Source organism: Poecile atricapillus, chromosome 3 (assembly GCF_030490865.1).
Source record: "Poecile atricapillus isolate bPoeAtr1 chromosome 3, bPoeAtr1.hap1, whole genome shotgun sequence".
Taxonomy (NCBI): domain Eukaryota; kingdom Metazoa; phylum Chordata; class Aves; order Passeriformes; family Paridae; genus Poecile; species Poecile atricapillus.
Window position 1 is genome coordinate 114,448,613 of NC_081251.1, and position 21,491 is coordinate 114,470,103.

At 38.4% G+C, this 21,491-nt stretch overlaps 2 protein-coding genes across 4 annotated transcripts in view; one reads left to right on the forward strand and one right to left on the reverse strand.

Moving 5' to 3' along the window:
• The first annotated feature begins 19 nt into the window (after positions 1-19).
• On the forward strand, positions 20-21,132 carry FANCL (FA complementation group L). The gene is made up of 14 exons (XM_058836079.1): positions 20-157; positions 1,914-1,972; positions 2,980-3,040; positions 3,783-3,839; positions 5,452-5,549; positions 9,038-9,134; positions 11,740-11,808; positions 17,198-17,348; positions 19,006-19,089; positions 19,202-19,247; positions 19,337-19,418; positions 20,193-20,309; positions 20,600-20,671; positions 20,996-21,132. The coding sequence occupies exons 1-14, from the start codon at positions 65-67 to the stop codon at positions 21,029-21,031; spliced, it is 1,122 nt and encodes a 373-aa protein (XP_058692062.1). The 5' UTR covers positions 20-64; the 3' UTR covers positions 21,032-21,132.
• The window catches only part of VRK2 (VRK serine/threonine kinase 2), a 36,651-nt gene continuing 36,251 nt past the window's right edge, over positions 21,092-21,491 (reverse strand). For 2 of the 3 annotated variants that reach the window (XM_058836077.1, XM_058836076.1), the window contains exon 14: positions 21,092-21,331. In XM_058836077.1, coding sequence (XP_058692060.1) covers positions 21,092-21,331 — 240 coding nt within the window. The remainder of the gene's footprint in view (positions 21,332-21,491) is intronic. The other variant, XM_058836078.1, reaches the window with a different exon arrangement.

Consider the following 21,491-nt stretch of genomic DNA (forward strand, 5'->3'; position numbering starts at 1 on the left):
GCGCCGCCCGCCGGCGGGGGCGGGGCCTCGCTTTCGAACGGCGGCGGCGGCGCCGGGCGGGAACATGGCGGGAGCGCGGGCTCTGCTCCGGCACTGCCCGCTGCTGCTGCCGCAGGACCGCCGCGGCACCGCCTACGAGGGCTTTGTCACTGCCCAGGTACCGCAGCCCGGGCGCCGCTTGGCCGGCGGACTTTACTCCAAGGCGGAGGGGGGGATTGCTTCCCGCCCTGCCGGGTCTGGGGAGGGGGAAGCGCTTCCCGCCGTGCCGCGCCTGGTCTGAGGGGGAAGCGCTTCCCGCCCTGCCGGAGTTCCTGGCTGAGCCACTGGGAATGTGAGTTGGGCAATGCCGTTTCCCTGCCCTGAGGGATCCCGCCTCGGTCCCCCGGGTTTGCCCAGGGAATGGCTTCCTGCTGCCTTCTGGGCTGGGTTAGTTGCGCTGACGAAAGTGGTTTTGGGGCAAGGCTGAATGTGCCCGCGTTTATGGCCTGTGGTAAAAGTTGACATAAATGACTGATGGCGGATGTTTTCCTTTTATTTACTTGTGAGGCTTCAGCTGAGGCGGTGCATCGTCCCTCGGGATGCGGAAAGCGCGGGGCGGGGGGCAGAAGAGCGCCTGAGGCAGGATGAGGAGGATGCTCCCAACCCAGCTTTGCCATCACTGACACTGTGCCTCTGTGGCTCCTTAAAATATCACACAGAGCTCTGAACGGGTGTATTTTAATTTAGAAATAGCGTGGGGCTTTATTCCTCTAAGTAGATGGCAAAAGACATGGGCTGTGTCCGCTAGCGTTGTCAAAAACGTAGCTGACATTGGGACTGAAAGGAACCTCTGGAGGTCCTCTGCCTTAAGCAGGTTGCTTTAGGCCATTTGTAGTCGGGCTGTGAACATCTCCAAGCACTGAGAGTGTGCAACCTCTTAGATGGCCTGTTCCAGTCTCTGATCCCCCTTATCTATAAATGAGGGTTTTTTTCATTCCATTCAGGTGATATTTCCTGTATTTCTGTGACCTTAGCCTGTCAGTTTGTGTCACTCAGGTCTGGCTGTACCTTCCCTGATCCCTCTTTTCTCCAGGCTAAACAGCCCAAGCTCCCTCAGGCTTTCCTGGTGTGAGAGATGCTTTGAGCTCTTGGTCACCTTCAGAGCTCCTCCCTGGGTTAATTCCAGCGTGTCCATGCCTTGCTTGTGCTGGGAACCCAGCTTCAAGGTGTGCTGAGCTGGGATAGGGTCTGGAATAAAAGTTTTAAGAGAAGTTCGGGGCTTCACCAACTTTCTTTATTTCAGTTTTATTTTGATCATCCCATAAGAAAGTAGGAGGAGGGCCTCAATAAGGACTGCAAATACAGGTAGGGGGGATTTAGAAGCTGCCGCGTGTGGATTGCACTAACAAGAAAAAAAATTAAATTTATGTACTTGGGACTGTTTTTGTTTACAGTTCATAAAACTCTGATGAAATGTGCTGTGGATCAGTGCCCAAGGTTCTTTTTAGTGTAGTTATTTCATAGATAAGCGTCTGTTTTGACTTTTACTTGAGTTGAAGATAAACTTTCTTGTACAGCAGCATGACTTGGATTAAATTATGTGTTTTGGTCTTGTCCAGATTTGGATAATGTTTATTTTTCTCCTGAAAGGTGTTATGTTTGCTTTATGAAATGTGATGTACTGAAGAGTTTTTACTGAATATTGTGAATTAAAGGTCAAGAGTATTTCAACCTCAGAATTAAAATCAACATTATTTGTACCTGTCACTCATGCTGCTTTTTATCCCTAAGGAAAGAGATTCTGAATAATATTCCTGAAAGACAAAAAAGACAGAGTTTTTTCCTTAGTAGCTGATCTGATGGGGAATCATTCCCACAAGTGTCTAATATTTTTCTTTTCTAACCTTCCTATTAACTAAATACTTCTTTTCAAGGGTAGAGACTTCCACATCAGGATACTGCTTCCAGTGGATTTGCAACTGAAAAATGCCAGGTAAGAAAGAGACTTTTATGTCTCGTCTAAGTGTGATGTAACAAAGTTAATTTTGATAAAAGCAATAATGGATATGAAAATGAGTTATTATTTTTTTCCAATATCAGTGTTATTAATTAATTTGCACTGGTTAATTCGTACTGGTTTCATCTTAACCTTGCAACAAAATTGCACAGCATCAGTGTTAATAAATGCTGACAATAAGCATTGCCTATATCAAAATATTTTGTTGTTAATTAACTTTGAAACATGTTGCAATTAATTGGTTGTATTTACATACATGAAGCAATGTACTTGGGAAAAAAATTATATTTTTTATATCATTTATATTTATAGATCATTTATATGTGACCATTTCGGAAACAGAAAATTCAGTGCAAAGTTGTAAATTTAAGCAATTATTTAAGCAGTGATGGTTAACAGAGCTTTTAAACTTCATGTTCTGTTTGCTGTTTCTGTGTATTAATTGGTATGACCCAACTTTTCCTTAAAAGCTCTGTTCTTATTTCTGTTTATCCCAGCAGCCTGTGGGAAGTGGGATGAAAGGGGCTAATCCACATACATGGGTGAGCCTTTAACTTTGTGTTCCATGGTTCTGCCTGGGCCAGCCAGCTCCAAACTGGGAGCAGATGTGGTATTCCATAGCTTTATTACATTCTAGGTTGGGTAATTAAAACTGCATTACAGGTAACTTTGACATTTTCAGGTTATCACTTTTAAATATTAGTGGATTTTATGAAGTCACACTCGTTTGCAAGAATTATGTTGTTGTTTTCAGCACAGAACGGGCTTTTGCAGGTTGATGCTTAATTTTTAATGGGCTTTGGCATAGTGACATTTGGAAGTTTTAAGTAACTTTGAACACAAAACTCAAAGCAGTTTTGAAGTATTGTTTCCTTCCTTTGTTTTTTTTCCAAGAAAAGTAGTTGTGTGTAGAAGGCTTTCTGCTGTCTTCTAAAAATCATGTACTGTGAACTTAAAATCTGTACAAAACTCTGTTTGTCTAGGATAGAGTGCAGCTGGCATCTGAAGAAGATCCTGCATGGATATCGGCACATTTTAAAGCAGGTATGCAAGTTTAAAACCACTTATTTAAATATGATTATTAAACAGTCTTAAATAATTGTTTATAAGGATTCTGAAAAGCTTGTGCTTGTACACCTATTCTAAAAGGGCTAAAGAGCCTCCCTTTCATTGTAGAGCCAAGATTTATTTTTAAATGCATGAGGATTTGCAAGTAAATATAATGAGAAATGGATGGAATTTAGTGAATATTTACTTTTATTCAACTTCTATTTTTTAGAGATCAGGCTAGAATAATTTTTAATAAATGACTGATGACATTTTACTGGAATTTTTCTGTACTCTCTCAATTAGAAACAGATTTTGTCTTCTTTTTTTAACGTATTTAATGCACAGGAGAGAATTCACTTTAATTTTTAATAGACTCAGTTCATTCTTTGGATCTAAATTACACCTGAGTACCCAAAGGAAGCTTTGGAGTGAGGATACAGCAGCCTTTGAGTCCCAAAGAATACTTTGTTTCCAAGGAAGAACCTTTGCCAAGGTGTTGGTTGAGACACTGTATCTCATGGATGTGGGTTCATAAATACATAAATGAGTGATGCCAGGAGATGTTTAATTCCCTGTAAAGTTTCCTGGAAGTTCTCTTCTGTAACTGAAAAATGTAAGCATGTGGTGTACACTTGGGTGTTTTTATGTTTAGTTTGACAGTACCAGAAAAAGATTTGGGCTGACCCACCAGAGGTTATGAGTTGCAGAAAATTAACTAATCCTCTCTTTCCTCCAGAGGCTGCAGAGCTGCCCAGATCTTGTCAGCTTTATGGTGGAACTGAAAACTGTTTTGGTGAGTGGCAGAATACATGTGTGGGACATGGGAAGCTCTTAGAGCTTTGGGTTTCACTTTCAGTTTTTACAGGTTACTGTTCCATAGATTTATAGCTTTTTTTTTTTTTTAATAAAAAGAAGTGATTTTGTATATATGCTGTTCATGTAATAGTTGAATAAATATCCTGTTTTAAGTGACTGTATTCTTTGGAATTTGGAGTGTTATAGGAAATTTAGAATCCCAGAAAGGGATCTCAGTATAGATATCCTCTTTACAGTGATTTTCTTGGATTTCCTGTTATTTTCTGGATGGTAAAGCAGGTTTATAATTATACAATGGGTTATACAGTCAGTGGATTGCTGAAGGTGCTTTCACCTGTGTAACAATTTGACAAATACATGCAGAAAGCTTTTTTTTTTCCCTAATATTTCAGAGGCTGCTGTTTATTCTTTTAAAAGATTTTCAGGTCTGGGGTTGAAGAGTAGCAAACCCTTTAATAACCATGAAAGTGGGACTTCTTATCTAATAGTAAAACATTATTCTATGGGCATTCTTGCTGATGAATACTTCATCCAACCTACTTTACTTTAGGAACAAAACAGAGGAAGTATTCTTCAAAACTGCAGCAGAAGTTCCTCCTGGCATTACACTGCTGCCTTGCTATGCTTGGAATGGGCCTGAATAAGAATGTCTATTTTGGAATATTTTACAATAGTTATTCCAATCTATTTGCTTACTTACACAAGCACTCAGAAAATGAGAATGCAGTGAAAATATAATTCATTCAAAATGGCAAAATAGTGATCCTCAGTTAATGCAGAGAATGAAAACACTGATGATGGTGTGGGAGAACTGGGCAGAAATGATTGTTAAACTTGTCTTATAAATTATATTTTCATTTAAATTTATTTTATTTTAAACTATTAATGATTTTATTCTAAATGTCACAAATGTGTGTGTTCTGTAAGCATAATTTTAACTTAAATGCACTTTTAGAGAACAAGTAGCACAACACAACTGAAACACATGGTTAGGGCTTATTTTTCGCAGTAATGTTAACTTTTCAGTAAAAACTTCTTTCTGAGACATTACTACATTCTTGATGAGTGTCGGTACCAAAACTTACTCTAAGGGATCCTGTGATGTTAAAACTGAGAAACTGATTTTGTTTTTTGATTGCTATATAAAGTTTATATATATATATATATATATATATATGTAAAATATGGGGAATATCATAGATGTGTTGTCTTTTGTGGCAGTGGAGCCCAGGAGACAGCTGTGGGCTTAATAGAACCTTCTTTTGAAATGTTCTTTCAGTCAAGATGCTTGACTTCAAATTTATTAGCTGAAAAAGAGGCACATTTGATATTTGCATCTGAAGACTCCGTTGTCAACATCTGTGGGGTTTTTTTTAAATTGCAGATGTTTTCATTACCAGTATCTGAAGTAATTTACCAAACAGCTTCTTTGTCTGCTTTAGCTGGAGGCTATAACAAAACAAATGCAATGTACAGTTAATTTTACATAAGCTTAATATTTCCGAATGAATTGCAAAAATCACATGGCTAAATAGATGCAAAAATATTGAAATTGCCCTTAACGATGTTTTTAATGTTCTTTTAAACAGGAAATTGCTTTAAAAAACACACAAGACCTGCACATCCCACGGCCTCCAGAATACTACTCCTGTCTTGTCAGAGATCTAGAAATACTGGGCTGGAATAGGTATGATTATTTTAGTTCTTAACAAACATCATCTTTAGAAATCTGTTCCTTTTCTGTATTTGTGAGTTGAACATATTAGATGTGCTTGTTCTGTTCATTTACCCTATTCAGAAACTGATTTTGCTTTGTTTTTAAATTAAAAACACACAACAAACCTGTATCAACTGAAGGGATATTTTCTGTCTCAAATAACTGAGCTGAAAGTTTCACTATTAAGAAATCACTTCTTCTTTGGCCCATAAACTACTGGAATATTAAACATATTTAATGTTAATATTAGCAGTTCTCTTTTTCCCTATTTTGTACAACTGGTTGTGACTATTGCTATAGATTGTCATGTACCTTTATGTTTTAACAAAAACATTTCATATGTTTTTTAGGATTAGAATAATAACTTTTTAAGAACCTGTTCTTTAGAGCACAACGATCTTCTTAGAGGAATTTATTATTTATTCCCCAGAAAGGTAAATCTACCCAAAAAATTCATGAGTGGGAGAATGTGAAAAACTCAACCCAAAACTTTAACAAGTGTATGTTGTGCTAAATTAAATAAAGCCTTAGGTGTAAGAGCAATTTTGAGTTTTCCCATCTGATTTCTATACAGATAAACAAGATGTGATTAACATTAAGTGGGAATTTGCTTTGAGGGCCCACTTTTATTTAAAGATTTAAAACACCCTTGTGAAATCAGCTGAAAGTTTGTGTCAGTGATTGCCATTGTTAATATGTAATTGTGCCATACTCTATTTAAATTTCACAGACTCATATCTGAGAGTATCAGGTAAAAATTCTTAAACATGTGGGAAATAAATTTTCAATTGTGTTTGCTCTCCCAAAATGGATGAAAAACAAAAACACCAAACAAAAAACAAACAAACCCAAAAAACCAAAATCTTGAAGAAAGGTTGGGAAAGTCAGTGATTAATCAAAGGACTATGCTGCACATGGGGAATCACATCAGGTTTACTCCAGCTTGGAAGGAGAATAACCTGGACAGGCAATGTGAAGTCCATTAGCAAGTCACACCTTTGATTTCGGAGTGCTTTTAACACTAAAGTGACTCTCTAAGAGAGCCTCTTAACTGAGACTGATTGTGAGTTGTGAGTGATGCTTTATTTGCTTGGCAGTTAAAGAAAATCCTGCAATGATCTTTCAGCAGAACTGCCTGTGTTTGGTGCTGGCAGTGAGGAGCAATCACTGCTCACACCTTGAGCTTTAGTTAAGGATATTTTTTTTAGGAAAAACCCTTGCTTGTTGTGTACCCCAGATTTACTCATTCCTAGCAAGTTTTGGGTCATACCAAAAGCTGACTGCACCCAAATCCACCTGAAAAATCGGAAGTAATTCGCTCTTCTAACACTTCTCCTTAATGAAGCTGGTTGAGTCACTGACAGTGTCCTGGGAAGGCAAATTATCAACTATAAAACACCTTTAGAACTTTTATCACCCTCATGGGGATTCATAAAGGTTGCCAATATCTCTTAAGTCCATGTTGTCTCAAATCTCAAAGCTCTTCTGCTTGATACTTCGCCGTTTATTTCATACGAAATATCTTCTCCCCTTGCCTTCTCCATTTCCAGGGAATCCTGCCTGGTCCTGTACTCTCAGTCATTCATCTGTCATGCTGGACTTCAGAGATTTACCTGAGGCTTTCCATCTTTATGCTGATTTCTTTTATTCCTTTTTTTGTATTTTTCTCTTTTTTTTTCCCTGTGATAAAGCGATGGAGCCTAGAGAGGTATAAAAGTCTGTTTAAGTGAAATATCACCTATGTACACAATTCCGTATGTGTTTATACAAAAAGTGTGACTTTAAACTGAAAGAATCCAGACTTTTCTTATAAATCAAGATTGAAGTGGTCCAAACAAGATGAATGTCAGAAAAGGTAAAATCCCAGACACCTCAGCAGCATCCCTTTAATTTTTCTGTTTTCCGTTGCTGTGGATCTTTGCAGCAGAGTGCTGCAGGCTCCAGTTGTGCTTTGGTGTGGACACTGCTGCATTTTTCACTGCAGTATCTGTGCTGGGCCTTAGCTGCTGCTTCAGGAATTCCCCAGCCCAGGAAGCAGTAGATGGAGGGGTGGTATAGAGGTAGTTTCTCATCTTTATAAAACTGATACACTTTTGAGGTAAAGTTGGAATGAAGCAGGATTAATGATTTTTCTCCCCCAGTTAGAGAAAGAATCCTCTAATTCTTTCTAAGTATATCAAGTTTAACTGCTTCCAGTTGAATGACACTTTTATCAAGACTTGTCTTTCTTTCAGCTGCTGTAGAGAAATACTCCCAGAAATCTGCAGGTCTCTTTAATATTGCATTAATCAGCCTTAAACATGAAATAATCTCTCTCTCCCTTCTTACCACCACTACTGCTTTTTCTATCTGTATTTTTCAGTTTCCTCCTATTGAGGCTATTTCATTTATGCAGATAATTTTCTTCTTTCCACTTCCTTTGTAGGGATGTGCAACCCTTTAGTGTACATCTACTTTTTCTTCCACAAGCCTCTACAGCTCCATTGCCAGTTTCATTTGAGAGAACCATGTGACTTTTTCTAGTATGTAGCATTTAAAAAAAATAAATGTTGCTTAGGCCTGCAAGCAGATGATCTCTCTGAACTCTGTTACACCTTTCCATCAGTCTGGGTGATAAGTTGTGCAATTATCTTGGACTGCTTTTTATCTTTACACAGGAATGAGATAGTAAAAATGCCAAAATATCCACATGCCCAGTTTACTGGTAAATATATGGAGAGGTTTGAACCTTTTTGGCAGTTGTTGAAGCTACTAAGTAGAATCCACCTTTAGAGAACAATATATTTTACAATTGTATCCATCTTCAGTGTGGTGGGAGGCACGAACCAGTTACATCTTAAGCAAAGATTCAGAAGTTTTAAAACTCATTCACATTTAGTATATACTTTCTGCTTGCTAGGGTGCATGAATACAGTGTAAAACTGTCATGAAATGAAGGCAAATCATCATAAATAACTCATTTTGTACCTGCTTGGGTACTCTTTTCTGCAGAAAATCGATTTCAGAATATGAACCAATATGCACTGAATTTCCCACAATAATAGTATTGATAATAAAAGAGAACTTCATTGAAGAGAAAAGCAAATCAAGAGCATAAAAGTCTCATAGAGTAAGAAACTGCAGAAATGGATCAAAGATTTGACAGGAAGTTTAATGTGTACATAAGTAGAGGCTGACAGGAACATGCTGTGTGTGTCAAAGGTTCCGGTGATGGAAAACTGAAACACGGTGCTCACTGACCACAGCGTGAGCCCTGACACACGCTGTAAATAACCCAGAGATATATGACTGCATTAAGCACTAGGCTGGTGTATTAACAGCAGTAAATCTGCAGCAGCAGAAATGCTTGGCATATAGGACTCCCTCTGATTAATATTTGTAACAGACTAATCAGGGTATTGCAGACCTTTCAAACTGCACTTCTTGCAGGGCTCTGAGAGTTTTCTTCTCTCTTCCAGAGTGGCCTATGTGGACACTGGGCTGACCACAGTCAAGTTAAAAGCTGAAGACTCTTGTGGTCGACAGCATCTCATCACTCTCAAGTTAAATGCAAAGGTAAATTGATGTGGGACAAAATACCTTGAGGCTTCCTTGAAATAAATCGATTTTTCTTAATTCATTAGGATTTTAAAGGATTGGTTTGTTTGCTGGTGTGTCTGTTCTGCAAGGTAATAGGTCAGTTATATTTTCCTTATTTGAGGGTTTTCAGACTAACTATATTTAAAATTAATATTGGATTATGGTTATCTGTAAGATGCAATAGTGCATCACATGAAAAACACTTTAATATTGCACTAATTTTACTGGATTGCAGACAAAGCCATCTGGGAGACATTTCTTCATTATCACTCCATCCAGAGACTGTGCATAGAACAAGAATTAGAAGATGTTGGGTTGGTTATTAACAAGTCTTGCTGTTAAAGTCAGAGATGTAAAGATTTATGAAAAACTGAAGTCAGACAGAAAAATTATTTCGTTTTAGTCTAAATAAATGTCTCATTTTGACAGTACTTGCAAATCAAACCCATGGCATTTGCAGAAAGAGAACAATTTTAATTCTTCCTGGTACTTATCACTGAACTCAAATTACAACATTTCTTTATAGAATGTCTCATTTCAAGGCATAAATCTCTCATCAGAGACTGTGAATATCCAGGCTGTGTGGTGACAATTGCTTGACAATAACTGTTGTCTTCAGAAAATCAGTCCAGGGCAAAAAGAGATCTAAAAGTGTCTGGGTGTTGTTGTTTGGGACTGTCTATGGCCTGTCATCTCGAGTTATAATCTTGAAAGCATGAGGAGGGGACACAGTATTGTAGGATTAAATCCCACCTTCACAGGCATCCTATTTTTCTAGAAACCAGGAGTTTTTTAGTCTTACATAACATGAACAAGCTTCCCCTTTGAAGGGGAAAAGGAGGGGAAAAATACCATTTGGGAATGAGTGTTGCTCAAGTGGATTTTTAAGAAGAGTAAAACTGTTCTACATGCAGAGAGTAATGAGTGCATAATTAATTTGCTAGTCAGTCCATTATTAAATACACTGATGGAAAAAAATCCATCAGGAAGTACAATTATGGTCTATTTAATGTGCAAGGAGAAGAACCAGGTTGTGTTGTTTATAAGGGATAAATATGCTTTGTGTGACACTAGAAATTAGGTGCAGCCTCTTGCCCTAAGGCTTTCTTGCTCTTAGGACAACAGAAGTAAAGTATTTTTACTGTTTGAAAGTATAAAAATGCAGAAAAACTCACAGGGCAATATTCATTTTTCCCATGGTCAAACACTGACACTTGTGCATTGGCTGGTTCTGTTCAGCCTTAACTTAGCACTGTGCTGAGGGAATGGAGGTTCTCATTTTCTGTCCTTGGACAAACTTGTGGGGTTTTTGATTATAATAAAATAGCTGAATACTCCTCATAGCAGAAGAAAGCACCATCCAAAAACTAAAGGTGTATGTAATAAAAAGATTAGATTATCAGACTTGTCTGTTTTAGTAAGTAATGATCTTTTTTCTTTTTTTCTTTTTTTTTTTTTTCATTTTGTTTTCAAGTGTTTTTGATGAGGAAAGATCAATTACTTGTCCTTTTGAAACCATGTCTGGCATTTAAACTCGCCAGACAAAATTTGTGTGTGAAACATTGTTATGGTGACATGGGGATTTGATTTGCCTTCGTACACACTGACACTATATTTGAGAAGACTTGGCTGAAGTATTTTTTGGGAAGGCATTTCTTTTGATAGCATACTTTAATATAAGTGTGTTTATTTTTGTTATGCTGTTGCTTTGATTAAGATCAGTGTAGGAGCATTTCAGACTCCAAGGCTTCAAATAGGCCACTGCAAGGATTTGCCTGTTGTGTAGTAATTAAGACACTTTGGTAATTATCTGAATGATCTGGCAAAGGGTATGAAAATGATTTCTCTAGATAAAGTTAGCTGCATGCTCAGAAAGCCAATATAAATGTTGTTTTTAATAATTGTTTAAATTGTCCTAAGGAATGATAGGACAATTTCTGACACACACATTTGATTGTAACTGTAATAAGTTAAGGTGTTATCAAACCTTTTATGGCTGTCTTTTTTTTTTTTTTTAATACAGCCTTTTAAAAAATTTTCTTATTGTTATCTCTTAATTTGGATTGAGGGTTTGTTTTAATTTTGGTTCTATGTCCACTTGTCTCTTTCTAAATAGTTAAGTACTCTAGATTACTTTCAGTTTTAAAAAACAAAACATTGCCAATCAGAACAAATAGTTTAGCTTAAATGAAAATTAGTTACTGACTAATTGACTGATTTTTAAATTTTGCCATCCAGTATGGGTAATTGAGGAGAAACTTGTAAAAATATTTCATGCTTTGTGTCTTAAGGTTTCTTTAATGTGCCTTTGTGACCACTGAACACGGAAAATTGTGATTCTGCTGCCTTTACTAAATACTGATATATGAAACATTTACATGTAGCTTTCTTCTTTAAATGATAATTAACATTCATAAGTATTCCTGAAAATGCTTTGCAAACTGTTTCCTCTCAGAGCCAAGTTCTCAAAATCCTTTAAATGCTCATATTTTGTTATTAAATTTGGCAGTTGAGTATCAGTATGACTTTAAATCGCTAAGAAAAATAATATCCCAAACTGTATTTTATTTCCCTCCCTCAGTATCCTACAGAACCACCAGATTGCCTCGTGGATTTTCCTGTTCCATTTGCTGTTTCCTGGATGCCACAGGTAACTACTGGACTAGGCAGCTTTTTTTTAATAAAAAATACATATGCAATGGCAGGGTGGTGACAAGGGGTTGGGTTTGGTTTTTAACTCCAGCTGTTCTCCCTGTGTGCATTTTATTTCTGTACATGCTCATGGAAATGTATTAGCACTCAACTTCATAGTGCTTATCATAGCACCTTAAATATCTTCCTTGCCATGAAATATATCTTGCATGTTGTATGTATTGGTTGGTGGGGTTTTTTTAAGCTGTTCATGGGAGTGAAAATTCTCCAGGAATTGTGGTGGGAAAGTAGAAAGGAAGTGAAATTTAGAAAAAATTATTTTCTTCTAGAAAAGAAACACCCTCTAAAGTTGACAGACATTGAAAAAAGGAGTTATCCTATAGTTTCCCCCAGTTTGTTAGCCTACAGAGTTTTCGTAACTTAATAAAACTTTTCCAGTTATAATCTATATAGGAAGGTATTTAATTAAATTCTGATTTCACAGCTTAACTGATATTGCTGTTATAAAGAACCACATTGTTTTTTGTGGGTCTCTCACATTATTTCATGTAGCTTTCTTCCTGAGTAGAGCATGTGTGCTTGGTGAAATGGATTTAAATGTGACCACTCAGATACAAGTTGATTTGAACTATATGTAGAAAATAATTGATATTTAATTTCACTTCGATCAGGAAAATAGATTTTATATAAATTATTTCATCTGATAATTCTAATTCTCACAAGGGTTTCTACCCAGCAATAAATAACAACTTTCAGAGGGAACATGGCTGGGAGATTGCAGCAGGATGAGTTTAAACCATTAAATTTAATGTAATTTTTCTGCAGAGCTCAAGGTTCGTGTGTCACCTCAGACCCACTAATATTGAGAGGAAATAACTGCAAGAATCAACCACTGCAAATGAAAAATATATTTATTTATGTAATTTTAGGTTTTGATTCTCTGGTATGGTTTGGAACAGTTTAAATAAATGTTTTCCCCTTAAATTTTACTGGAGTCCCTACACTCTGGCCACGATTTCAAGTGCTGTTTTTAGCCTCATAGATACTTTCAACAGTGCTTTATTAATTTTACAGCCTTGCAATTTATGTTGCCTCAAATTAACAACATTTCAAACATCCCTGACAGTGACTGCTTCTCTGTGTTTACTATTAGTAATTTTAAAGATGGACTCGTGTTTTAATAAAATGTTCTGGAAAAGCCTGACATGGAGCAGCCTTTGACAAGTTAAAAATGGGGGTGGATATACTGATACTGGAACTACAGCCAAGGAAAAATCCTCTGTTAAAGATACAACACTGTGATGCTTAAAATCTTTTTACAGTTAGAATTACCTGGGGACTATTTGAAAACATGAACAAAAGGTGTTTGTGTGTAAGTGAAGAGCCTGTTTTGAAATCATGAGACACGACACTAATTCCAGCTGCAGAGAGCCTGCTCTAATCCTGAACCAAATACCAGCAGACAGAAATGCTTTAGCTGTACAGCAGCTTTTGCAAATTGACCTTATGTGTGTGGGTGACATGAACCCAACACTTGTGGGGACAAATGGCTTTGGTAATTGTGTAAATTGTGTTTATTTTCCAAATGTGTGGGAATCACTGCGGCGAGCAGCCCTCACACGGTGATAAAATATGGGTTAAGCTTAGATAATGCTGCAACACCACTGGTAGCAGAATTCAGCAGGTACTCAAGTGCATGAAAATTTTGGTTCCTAAAAGGGAAAAAGAACAGGCTGTACCTCTTCTCCAGTGAAATAACATGGTGTTTTGGTACTAATTGGTCTTAAACTTTTAATATTACGCCTTTAAAGTATAAATTGACAAGGCTTAACTAAATTGGTGCAATGGCACCGTTAGAATATAAACTCCTATGAAAGAAAATATAAATAGATTGCAGGTAATTGATTTTTCTTTCCCACCCCCTGTGTGTGCTGCTGCCTATTTCAGGCTCATGGATTTTAAACTTGAGGGGTTGTTGAGGTTTTTTTCCTTCTTTTTTTTTTTCCCCTTCCGTATAATAATAGACATGGCTTTATGGCATCCATATTAAAAATGGGTAATTTTCCTTATGGTCCCTGTCTTCCTGCTGGGTTGATAATGTTTTGATGTATTTTTCTTTTGCTCTGATGAGAGGTCTGCTGCTGCTGCTCTGACATATTCATTTGGATGAATAATTATAACTTGCACAATGTCAAGCTGAAGATGGTGGGGTTTTGTGCGTCATGACAAGCCCAGTAGCCAGTGCAGGTGTCTCACAGCATGAGCAGCAACAGCCAGTGGATTCTGGCTCAGAGGAGACGTTTTAGAGTAGTAAGAAATCAGCACCAAGGGCAATGCTGCTGCTGCTGCTCCTGTTCTAAGTGCCAAATAAATGCAGAGTGCTTCTCAATGACAAGTGCAAGAACATCCACTTATTTCTGTTATAGCCTTTTTCTAAAGAACCAGATAAATGTGCTGTCTCCAATTTTAGCACACGCTGGAAGTGCAGTTCTGCAGAATCAGGGTGTCTAACGTCAGGGCAAGGTTTCCAGACTGACCACTGCCCACCTGGCTGGCTACATGAAGGTCATGGGAGTGGAAATTAATGACTAATGAGGTCATGCAGCAGCCGGCAAGGAAACGGGAATGCAAGGTGCAGAAGGTGGAGTGGTGAGGATGAGATTATTCTTGGGTTATTTAGGTGAAAACACAATAAAAAACATCGTAATTGTGCTTTTTCTTGGCAAAGGAACTTCACAGGCACCAGCTGTAAATGGAGCTTGTTGACAAGACACTTTATTATAAAGATTTCAGGTTTGTGTCTTGGCTTGATTTCTGTTAAGGAGAGGGGAAATTGTTAAGCTACTGCTGATGAGAAACTGTTTCCAAACAAATCTAAGGAATCATAAATTCTTTAGGTGATCCCTTTTCCAGTTAATGACTGTTTGCTTTATTAAATTGTATTTTATTTAGGAATTCATGAAGGTCAAGAAGGTAATGGCACCTATAGTTCAGGCTATTTCACCTTTCCTCTTAGGGGGCTTTGCAGTTGTTTTAATTTTGGATAAGCAAATTTTGTGTTAGGAAGAATTTTAGCCAAAAAATCTCAAAAATAATTTGTGATCAATTGTTCTGGATTTAATTTAATTAGAACTTCTTTTACTACCATTTGATTACTATTTAGTTCATCCAGGATTTGGAGCTGATGCTTGAAATTTGGCAGAACATCCATATAGGTTACAGCACTTCTTAGAAGCTCCTGAAAGGCTTCACTGGTTTTTTGGCAGGCACAGACTCGAGATTTTTCTCTTTATTCTTCCCAGCCTCTGTGGCTCTAGAAATAAGAACCAAGAGTAGAGTGATTAGAGTAGATTTTTTTCCCATTCCTTCTTATTCCTTTGATTGGAGGAAATGGTGTAAGGGCAACAAGGGTGGACTTGGGAGAATATTTGAATTGAAGGAAGAAAGGAATTGGCATGAGGAGGTTCTGGTGATGAGGTGGAGATGAGAGTGCAGAGGTTTGAAATGGAAATAAAAAGGCTGAGCAATCACACGACACTTTCCTGGTAACAGAGAAGTGTTCCCCTCCAAGACAGGGCGGTCCAGGATAATCTGACCCCAAAGTATCTGATTTTCCCCGGACAAAGTCGGTGGTGGAAATGGATGTGGGATCCATGGAGTCTGATAACACAGAGGTGACATTGGGGTGACACTTTCTGGGACCCACCAAAGCCAGTGTGTTGGAGGGTGGAGGAACCAGTTGGGCTTTGTGAGTGCTTTTACAGCCAGGGTGAGCAGCAGTGACAGTCTGAATGACGTCTTCTTTTCCAGAGAATTTTGACACATTTCATACAGATTCTAATTCATTTGTATAAGGGGGACCATGAAACAGAGTTTGTGCCGTTTGATATTATTAACAATGGTCTTGGTGTAATTTAGACCAAAGTGTGATCTCAGGCTGTTCTAAAAGTGCAGGGCAGTCACCAAAAATTAGTTGGTTAATCAAATAAAAAGGAATCTTGGAGTTTTCATGGTTTGCATGACAAGCAGGTGATGTATTTAAATAGCTATAGATGCATTTATGTATATAGCAGGAGACAGCTGGCAACATCAGTGAAGCATGCAAATAAGATCAAATGAACAGGGTAGAAAAAAAAGATTTAACTACCTTTTTAAGGAACATCATTGAAAAATTACAATTAGTATTAAAATTAATTGGATTTTAAAACTTATCTGTGGGTTATAATCCCTTGATGTTTCTTTTTTCTAGTGAAACCCTTTGAATTCCCAGAAGATAAAGATAAAAATGATTATTAGAGGATTTATCTGTATGTGATATAGAAAAATGTAAAAAATCAAAATGGAAAGCAACTGTTGCAAGTACCAGAAAATTATGCTATTAATTTAAGTGTCATCAGAGCACAAAAGATCACATTTCAGGACTGTGTGAAAATTATTAAAATACTGGAAATAATAGTACTTAAGATGAAGATACTATACTCTAAGATGTGGTTAAGTGACTGACACTATTATATCACTTCAGGTATAATAAAAGTAACAAAATGCTTTTAAAGATAATAAGCGTTACATTTTGAGATTGGCAGAATTCACACTTCTCTGCTTAGGTGCTTTCCTACTTTAATGTAATTTAACAACAGCAGGAAAAGATGTAGAATTTTATTTCCAAGCTACACCCTTTCTTTCTAAAATATGCATTCACAAAATATGGAAAGTTATTACATAGAAAAATGCTATTTCTTCATCTGAGAACACCTGGATAATTTGCTGCTCTTTGTCCAGGTGAGAAAGGAATAATCACTACAGATTAAAGGAAAACATTCCTTCTGTATTTTGTTTAATTCATAGAAAAATACCTGTCTGAGAACAGAACGTTTAATTTGCTTTTTCCTTTGAACCTCAAGGTATCTGAGATCTGTCCCTCTCTGGGCATCTGCACCTGCAGAGGGTTCACTTGACCACCAAGGGTTTTCTCCTCTTGCAGAAATCTTTTCCTGGGGAAGTGGTGGCTTCTTTTTGTCCACTGATGACTTCAAACGATTTCTTTTGCATCGCTGTCCTGTCTAATGAAAGATGCTTCTGATTCTGTGTAATCCACTCTCAAATATTGAAATCCCCCACGTGTAATCCTCTGCTATTAGATGGCTTCTACTTCTCGTGCCTTATTTACAAAGTTTGAAAGCTGATCTTAAGCACCTGTTTTTATACTGCTTAATTTGGAGATAATGATGAGGTTGTTAGGTGATATTCCATGTTTTATGCTATCACGATACACTGGGACACACATGTGGATTTCAACACTCCTTAAAATAACAAATTGGTTTTTAAATATTCTCTCAGGCTGCTGGTGGAAACTCAGTGAAATCTGTTTAAATTTCTTGTTTTCTTAGAACTCCTTAATAGACATTTACAATCAGTTCCTGGCAGCATTGGAGTCCCTGAAGGAATTCTGGGATGCCCTGGATGAAATCGATGGGAAGACATGGGTGCTTGAGCCAGAAAATCCCACACGGAGTGCTACAACCAGAAGAATTGCAATAGGTAGGAAAAGATTTAAAGGGATACAGTGGATTTGAGAAATAAAACTCAGGGAGCTGTTTTGTTTTGCTTGTCTCATCAGATGGTGCTTCTTTGGGTTTGGGAAAGGAAAGGCAGCCCAAAAACCAAAGACAGAACTCTTTTACATGTAAAAAAAATAACTTTCCATAACAGAATGCTGATCCTGTTTAGGAAATTCATCACAACTTTCTGGTGTCAGAAAAATGAAAATTTCTGCAGGAAAACTTTGTGTATTTGTAAATTATGAACATGGAACTGTCAACAGCTGAGTAACCCTAGAAAAATCAGTAATTTGTAAAAATCAGCTTAGGTGAAGCCCTTACCTCAATCACAAATTCCTGATTTTTAAACCTTAGATTGATCCTATCCTGGAGTGGATGGAGTATTAGAGTGCAGCCCAAGGGGAAAAAGGGGGTTAAAGGAGGCAAGGGGAAAGGACAAAGAAATAAAAGAGAGAAAGCGAGGCTTCCCTCTTAACCACCTGAAAATGTCCCTCAGTTTATATGCTGATTTTAAGGTCTTAATATACACAGGATAAGGAATTTTATAGTTATATATGTAAGATAAGGAGTTGTAATTGCAGCTGTCAGAGGCTGGAAATGTTGGGGGGATGTTAACTTTGCCCAAAAAGTGCCAATTTTCCAACAGCACATTTTAGAAATGTGAGAATACAGAGTGGAGCCACGTTGTCCCTGACAGCTGTGGAGGGAGAGCGGCAGGAGCTGGAGGGGAGCTGCTTCAAGAGAGTGCAGGGAAGGACAGGAAAAGTGCAGCAAGTGGCTGGAATGACGTGGGTCACACAGCACTCTGTGTGCAGGCAGGGGGGCTTTGTCCTGCTCCTGCTGCCCTTTGCCACAGGCCAAGGAAAAGGGAAGAAAAGCCTCAAAAATGCCCCGGAGCAGCCGAGCGGAGGAAGGATGAGGCTTTGAGCCATTGTTGTCAGAGAACCTTCAGCTACCACTGAACTTTGAGTTCATTCATTCCCACCTCTTCCAGGATGGAAAGCCTAACACAGCTTTAATTACAGAAAGGGTTGGGTTTCACCTGGGCTTGTTCAGAACAGACTCTGCTGTGATGTTTTGGAGCTGGATCCAGAGCAGCACTGAGCTGCTTCCCTCTGAGCAACAGAGCCCTTCCAGGGATGATGGGGTGTCTTGTAAAACCAAATATTTGCTGTTTCAAATATACAGCATTGTTGTGTCCTGGAGTTTGCTGGGGAGGGGAATGACTTTTGCTGCTTAGTATTGGGGTAGGGCTTCTCTTTTTGACTATGAAAGATAAAAATGAATTAGTCTCTACCTTTAAAGTTTCAACAAAATTTTGAATGGATATTGTCATCTAGGTTGGGTTGATGACATTTATTTCTGAATAAGTGTGAAGGTTAAGCCAAGTCTAAAAGAAACACAAGCCTGGCAAGTTTTTTTAATCAGTTGCTATTTTTAATAACAGTTTGTGGAAATGTAAATATTTGATGTATACCGATATTTTGTACAATCATTTGGATACCTCCCAGCTTTGTTATTATTTATCCTAATGAAACCCAGCCTGAGTTAACCAATTTAAACCTGCTTTTAAAAATTGTTCCTTTTTCAAATCCTTGACTGCAAAACTTCCTCATGGCCTCACTTTCTCCTTGCAGGGAACAATGTCTCAGTGAATGTAGAGGTAGATCCTCGCCATCCAAACATGCTTCCAGAGTGTTATTTCCTTGGAGCAGACCATGGTAAGGCAGCAAATTCCACTTGTTTCTCCTCTGGACTCAGTCTGATCCAATCCTACCTGAAACCTGGGAGGTTCACTGGGGTGATGCAATTATTCCTGTCTGCTGTTTGCAGAAGTGAACCCTCTGAGAGAAAAACTCAACAACAACATGCACTTGTGGTGAGTGTCTCTGATAAAGCAGGCTAGAAACCCAAATGGTGTTTGCCATTCCTCGTGTGGCTTTTTCTCTCCCCCTCTCCCACCTGCAGGGATCCAGAAATCAGCTTGTTACAAAACTTAAGAGAGCTCCTGGAAATTGATTTTCCATCTCGTGCCACGTTGGAAAAAAGTGTAAGTTGGTTTTGGTTAACAATCAGTCCTTATTGCTGAGTTAGTCACATTTAAATGGTCACTTTCTAAGAGCCAGGGACAATCAGGGGCTTTTGAGAGGTAATTGCATTAATACATTGTCAAAGTACTTCTGGACTTCAAGCAACAGTTGTCAGAACTTGTTAACCTTTGATTGGAGGTGCACACTTCCCTGTGGCCTCCATAGCAGTCAGGCCATTAATATCAGGCTCCGCTATTAAAAGGAAAAGAGGAAGTTCCAGTGTGGCTAATGAGATGTGGAAAATCCAAACATTCTGTTATGGATGTTGATAACTTCAGTTCTAATTAGGTGGAGCTGCTTAGAGGGGACAAGAGGCCATCCAAATACTGGTGCATTTCAAACAAACTGGGAATTAATTTTTGAAAATGCTTTAACACTTGGATTATGAGCTTTGCTTTCACTCATGAAGCTTCTAAATTAAGATCTGACTGAAGGTTTGTGTCTAATGTCGAATCATAATGACAAATCATAGTGGTTAATAAACAGAAAGTGCCCAAAAGTATGAAAATGCTTGTTAAATGAGATATAATTCAGTAAGGGCATGAAATATAACCCCATTGAGTCTTGCACACCTGGAACCCAGTGCCACTGCACCATTGTGACATAAACATGTGTGTCTTAAAGGCAGAAAATAATAATTCCAGCCAACAAAAAGTGCAAAAGCAAACGACAGGTGAAGCTGTTTGTGTGCTGGCAGCCCACCCCTTCCTTTCAGCTGTGCTGTTGTGTTCCAGGACTTTGGCAAGGACTGTGGGATCTGCTACGCCTATCGGCTGGACGGCAGCGCGCCCGACCAAGTGTGTGACGATCCTCGCTGTGGGCAGCCCTTCCACCAGGCCTGTCTCTATGAGGTGACGTGACCAATGGCACAAACTGCTCAGAATGTGCTTTCTGGCACATTCTGCACATCAAGCACTGCCCACTTAAATTCTGCAGTAAGCAAGAGCCCATAAGGAACATTATGGCAGTCACTTGTCCTGCCACCCCCAATTCCTACAGGAGCTCTCTGGGAAAGGGAACTGCCGTCTGACTTTGCATGTGCACTGTCAGATGTTCATCAGCTGAACTCTGGTAATTAATAGACATTTCTTAAAATGGAGATGAAACCAATGTGACTTTTAACCCACTTCTTGTGTTGCAGTGGCTACAAGGTCTTCCCACCAGCAGGCAGAGTTTTAATGTCATCTTTGGTGAATGTCCCTATTGTAATAAGGTAAGGAAATCCAAGGAGTAGGAGTGAACTAGAGTGGAAAAGGCAAATGTGTCAGTGTTTAACTAAAGGTTTTCTGACATAGTATAAAGACATCCCCACACTAATGCCAGAGTAATTAAGGTCTACACTCCACTGTATTTAATGGTACTTTTAATGCTGTAACAAAAGGTTCAGTCAAAAACAACAACAAAAAAAAAAATCAAAAAAATTTAAAACAGAAACCAGCACAAATAGTTCAGAGAATCCATAACTATTGAGTGCAGATGAGAACTTGCCTGTACAAGGCATGTACTGACAAGATTATTTAAAAACTTCTTTTTCAAGCCCCTGACACTGAAATCTTCAATGAAGAAACTCTAGGAAAAAACTGTGTGGTGGGAGCTCCACTGCACTCCCACTGAAGACACGGGAACAGCAACATCAAAGCAGAAACAAGGAGAGGACAATGAGCAGCAGAAGCACCAGAACAGCTGTAGTGTAGGGGTAGGTTTCATCAGCAAATGCCAGCCTGAACACAGCAGAGACAGAGGAACGAGTGCTGTCAGCACCAGCCTGGGATGCTGCTGCAGGAACTGGAGTTACAAGGTGATTGTGTTTCTTTCGGAATTCTGAGAGTATTCTGTAGGGGTCAAATGGTGGCAGTTCTCTTGCAGTGTCTTCCTGCAGGGGAAAAAAAGCTGTGATTATAAAGCTAATATGAAGTGAGATGTGAATCAAAAAACCAGAGATGCCATGGAGCTATTTAAGTTATCCTAGAGAAAGCATTACAATTCTTACAGAGTCTTACCTCTGGAATTTGCACTTGTATGGATATTGTATG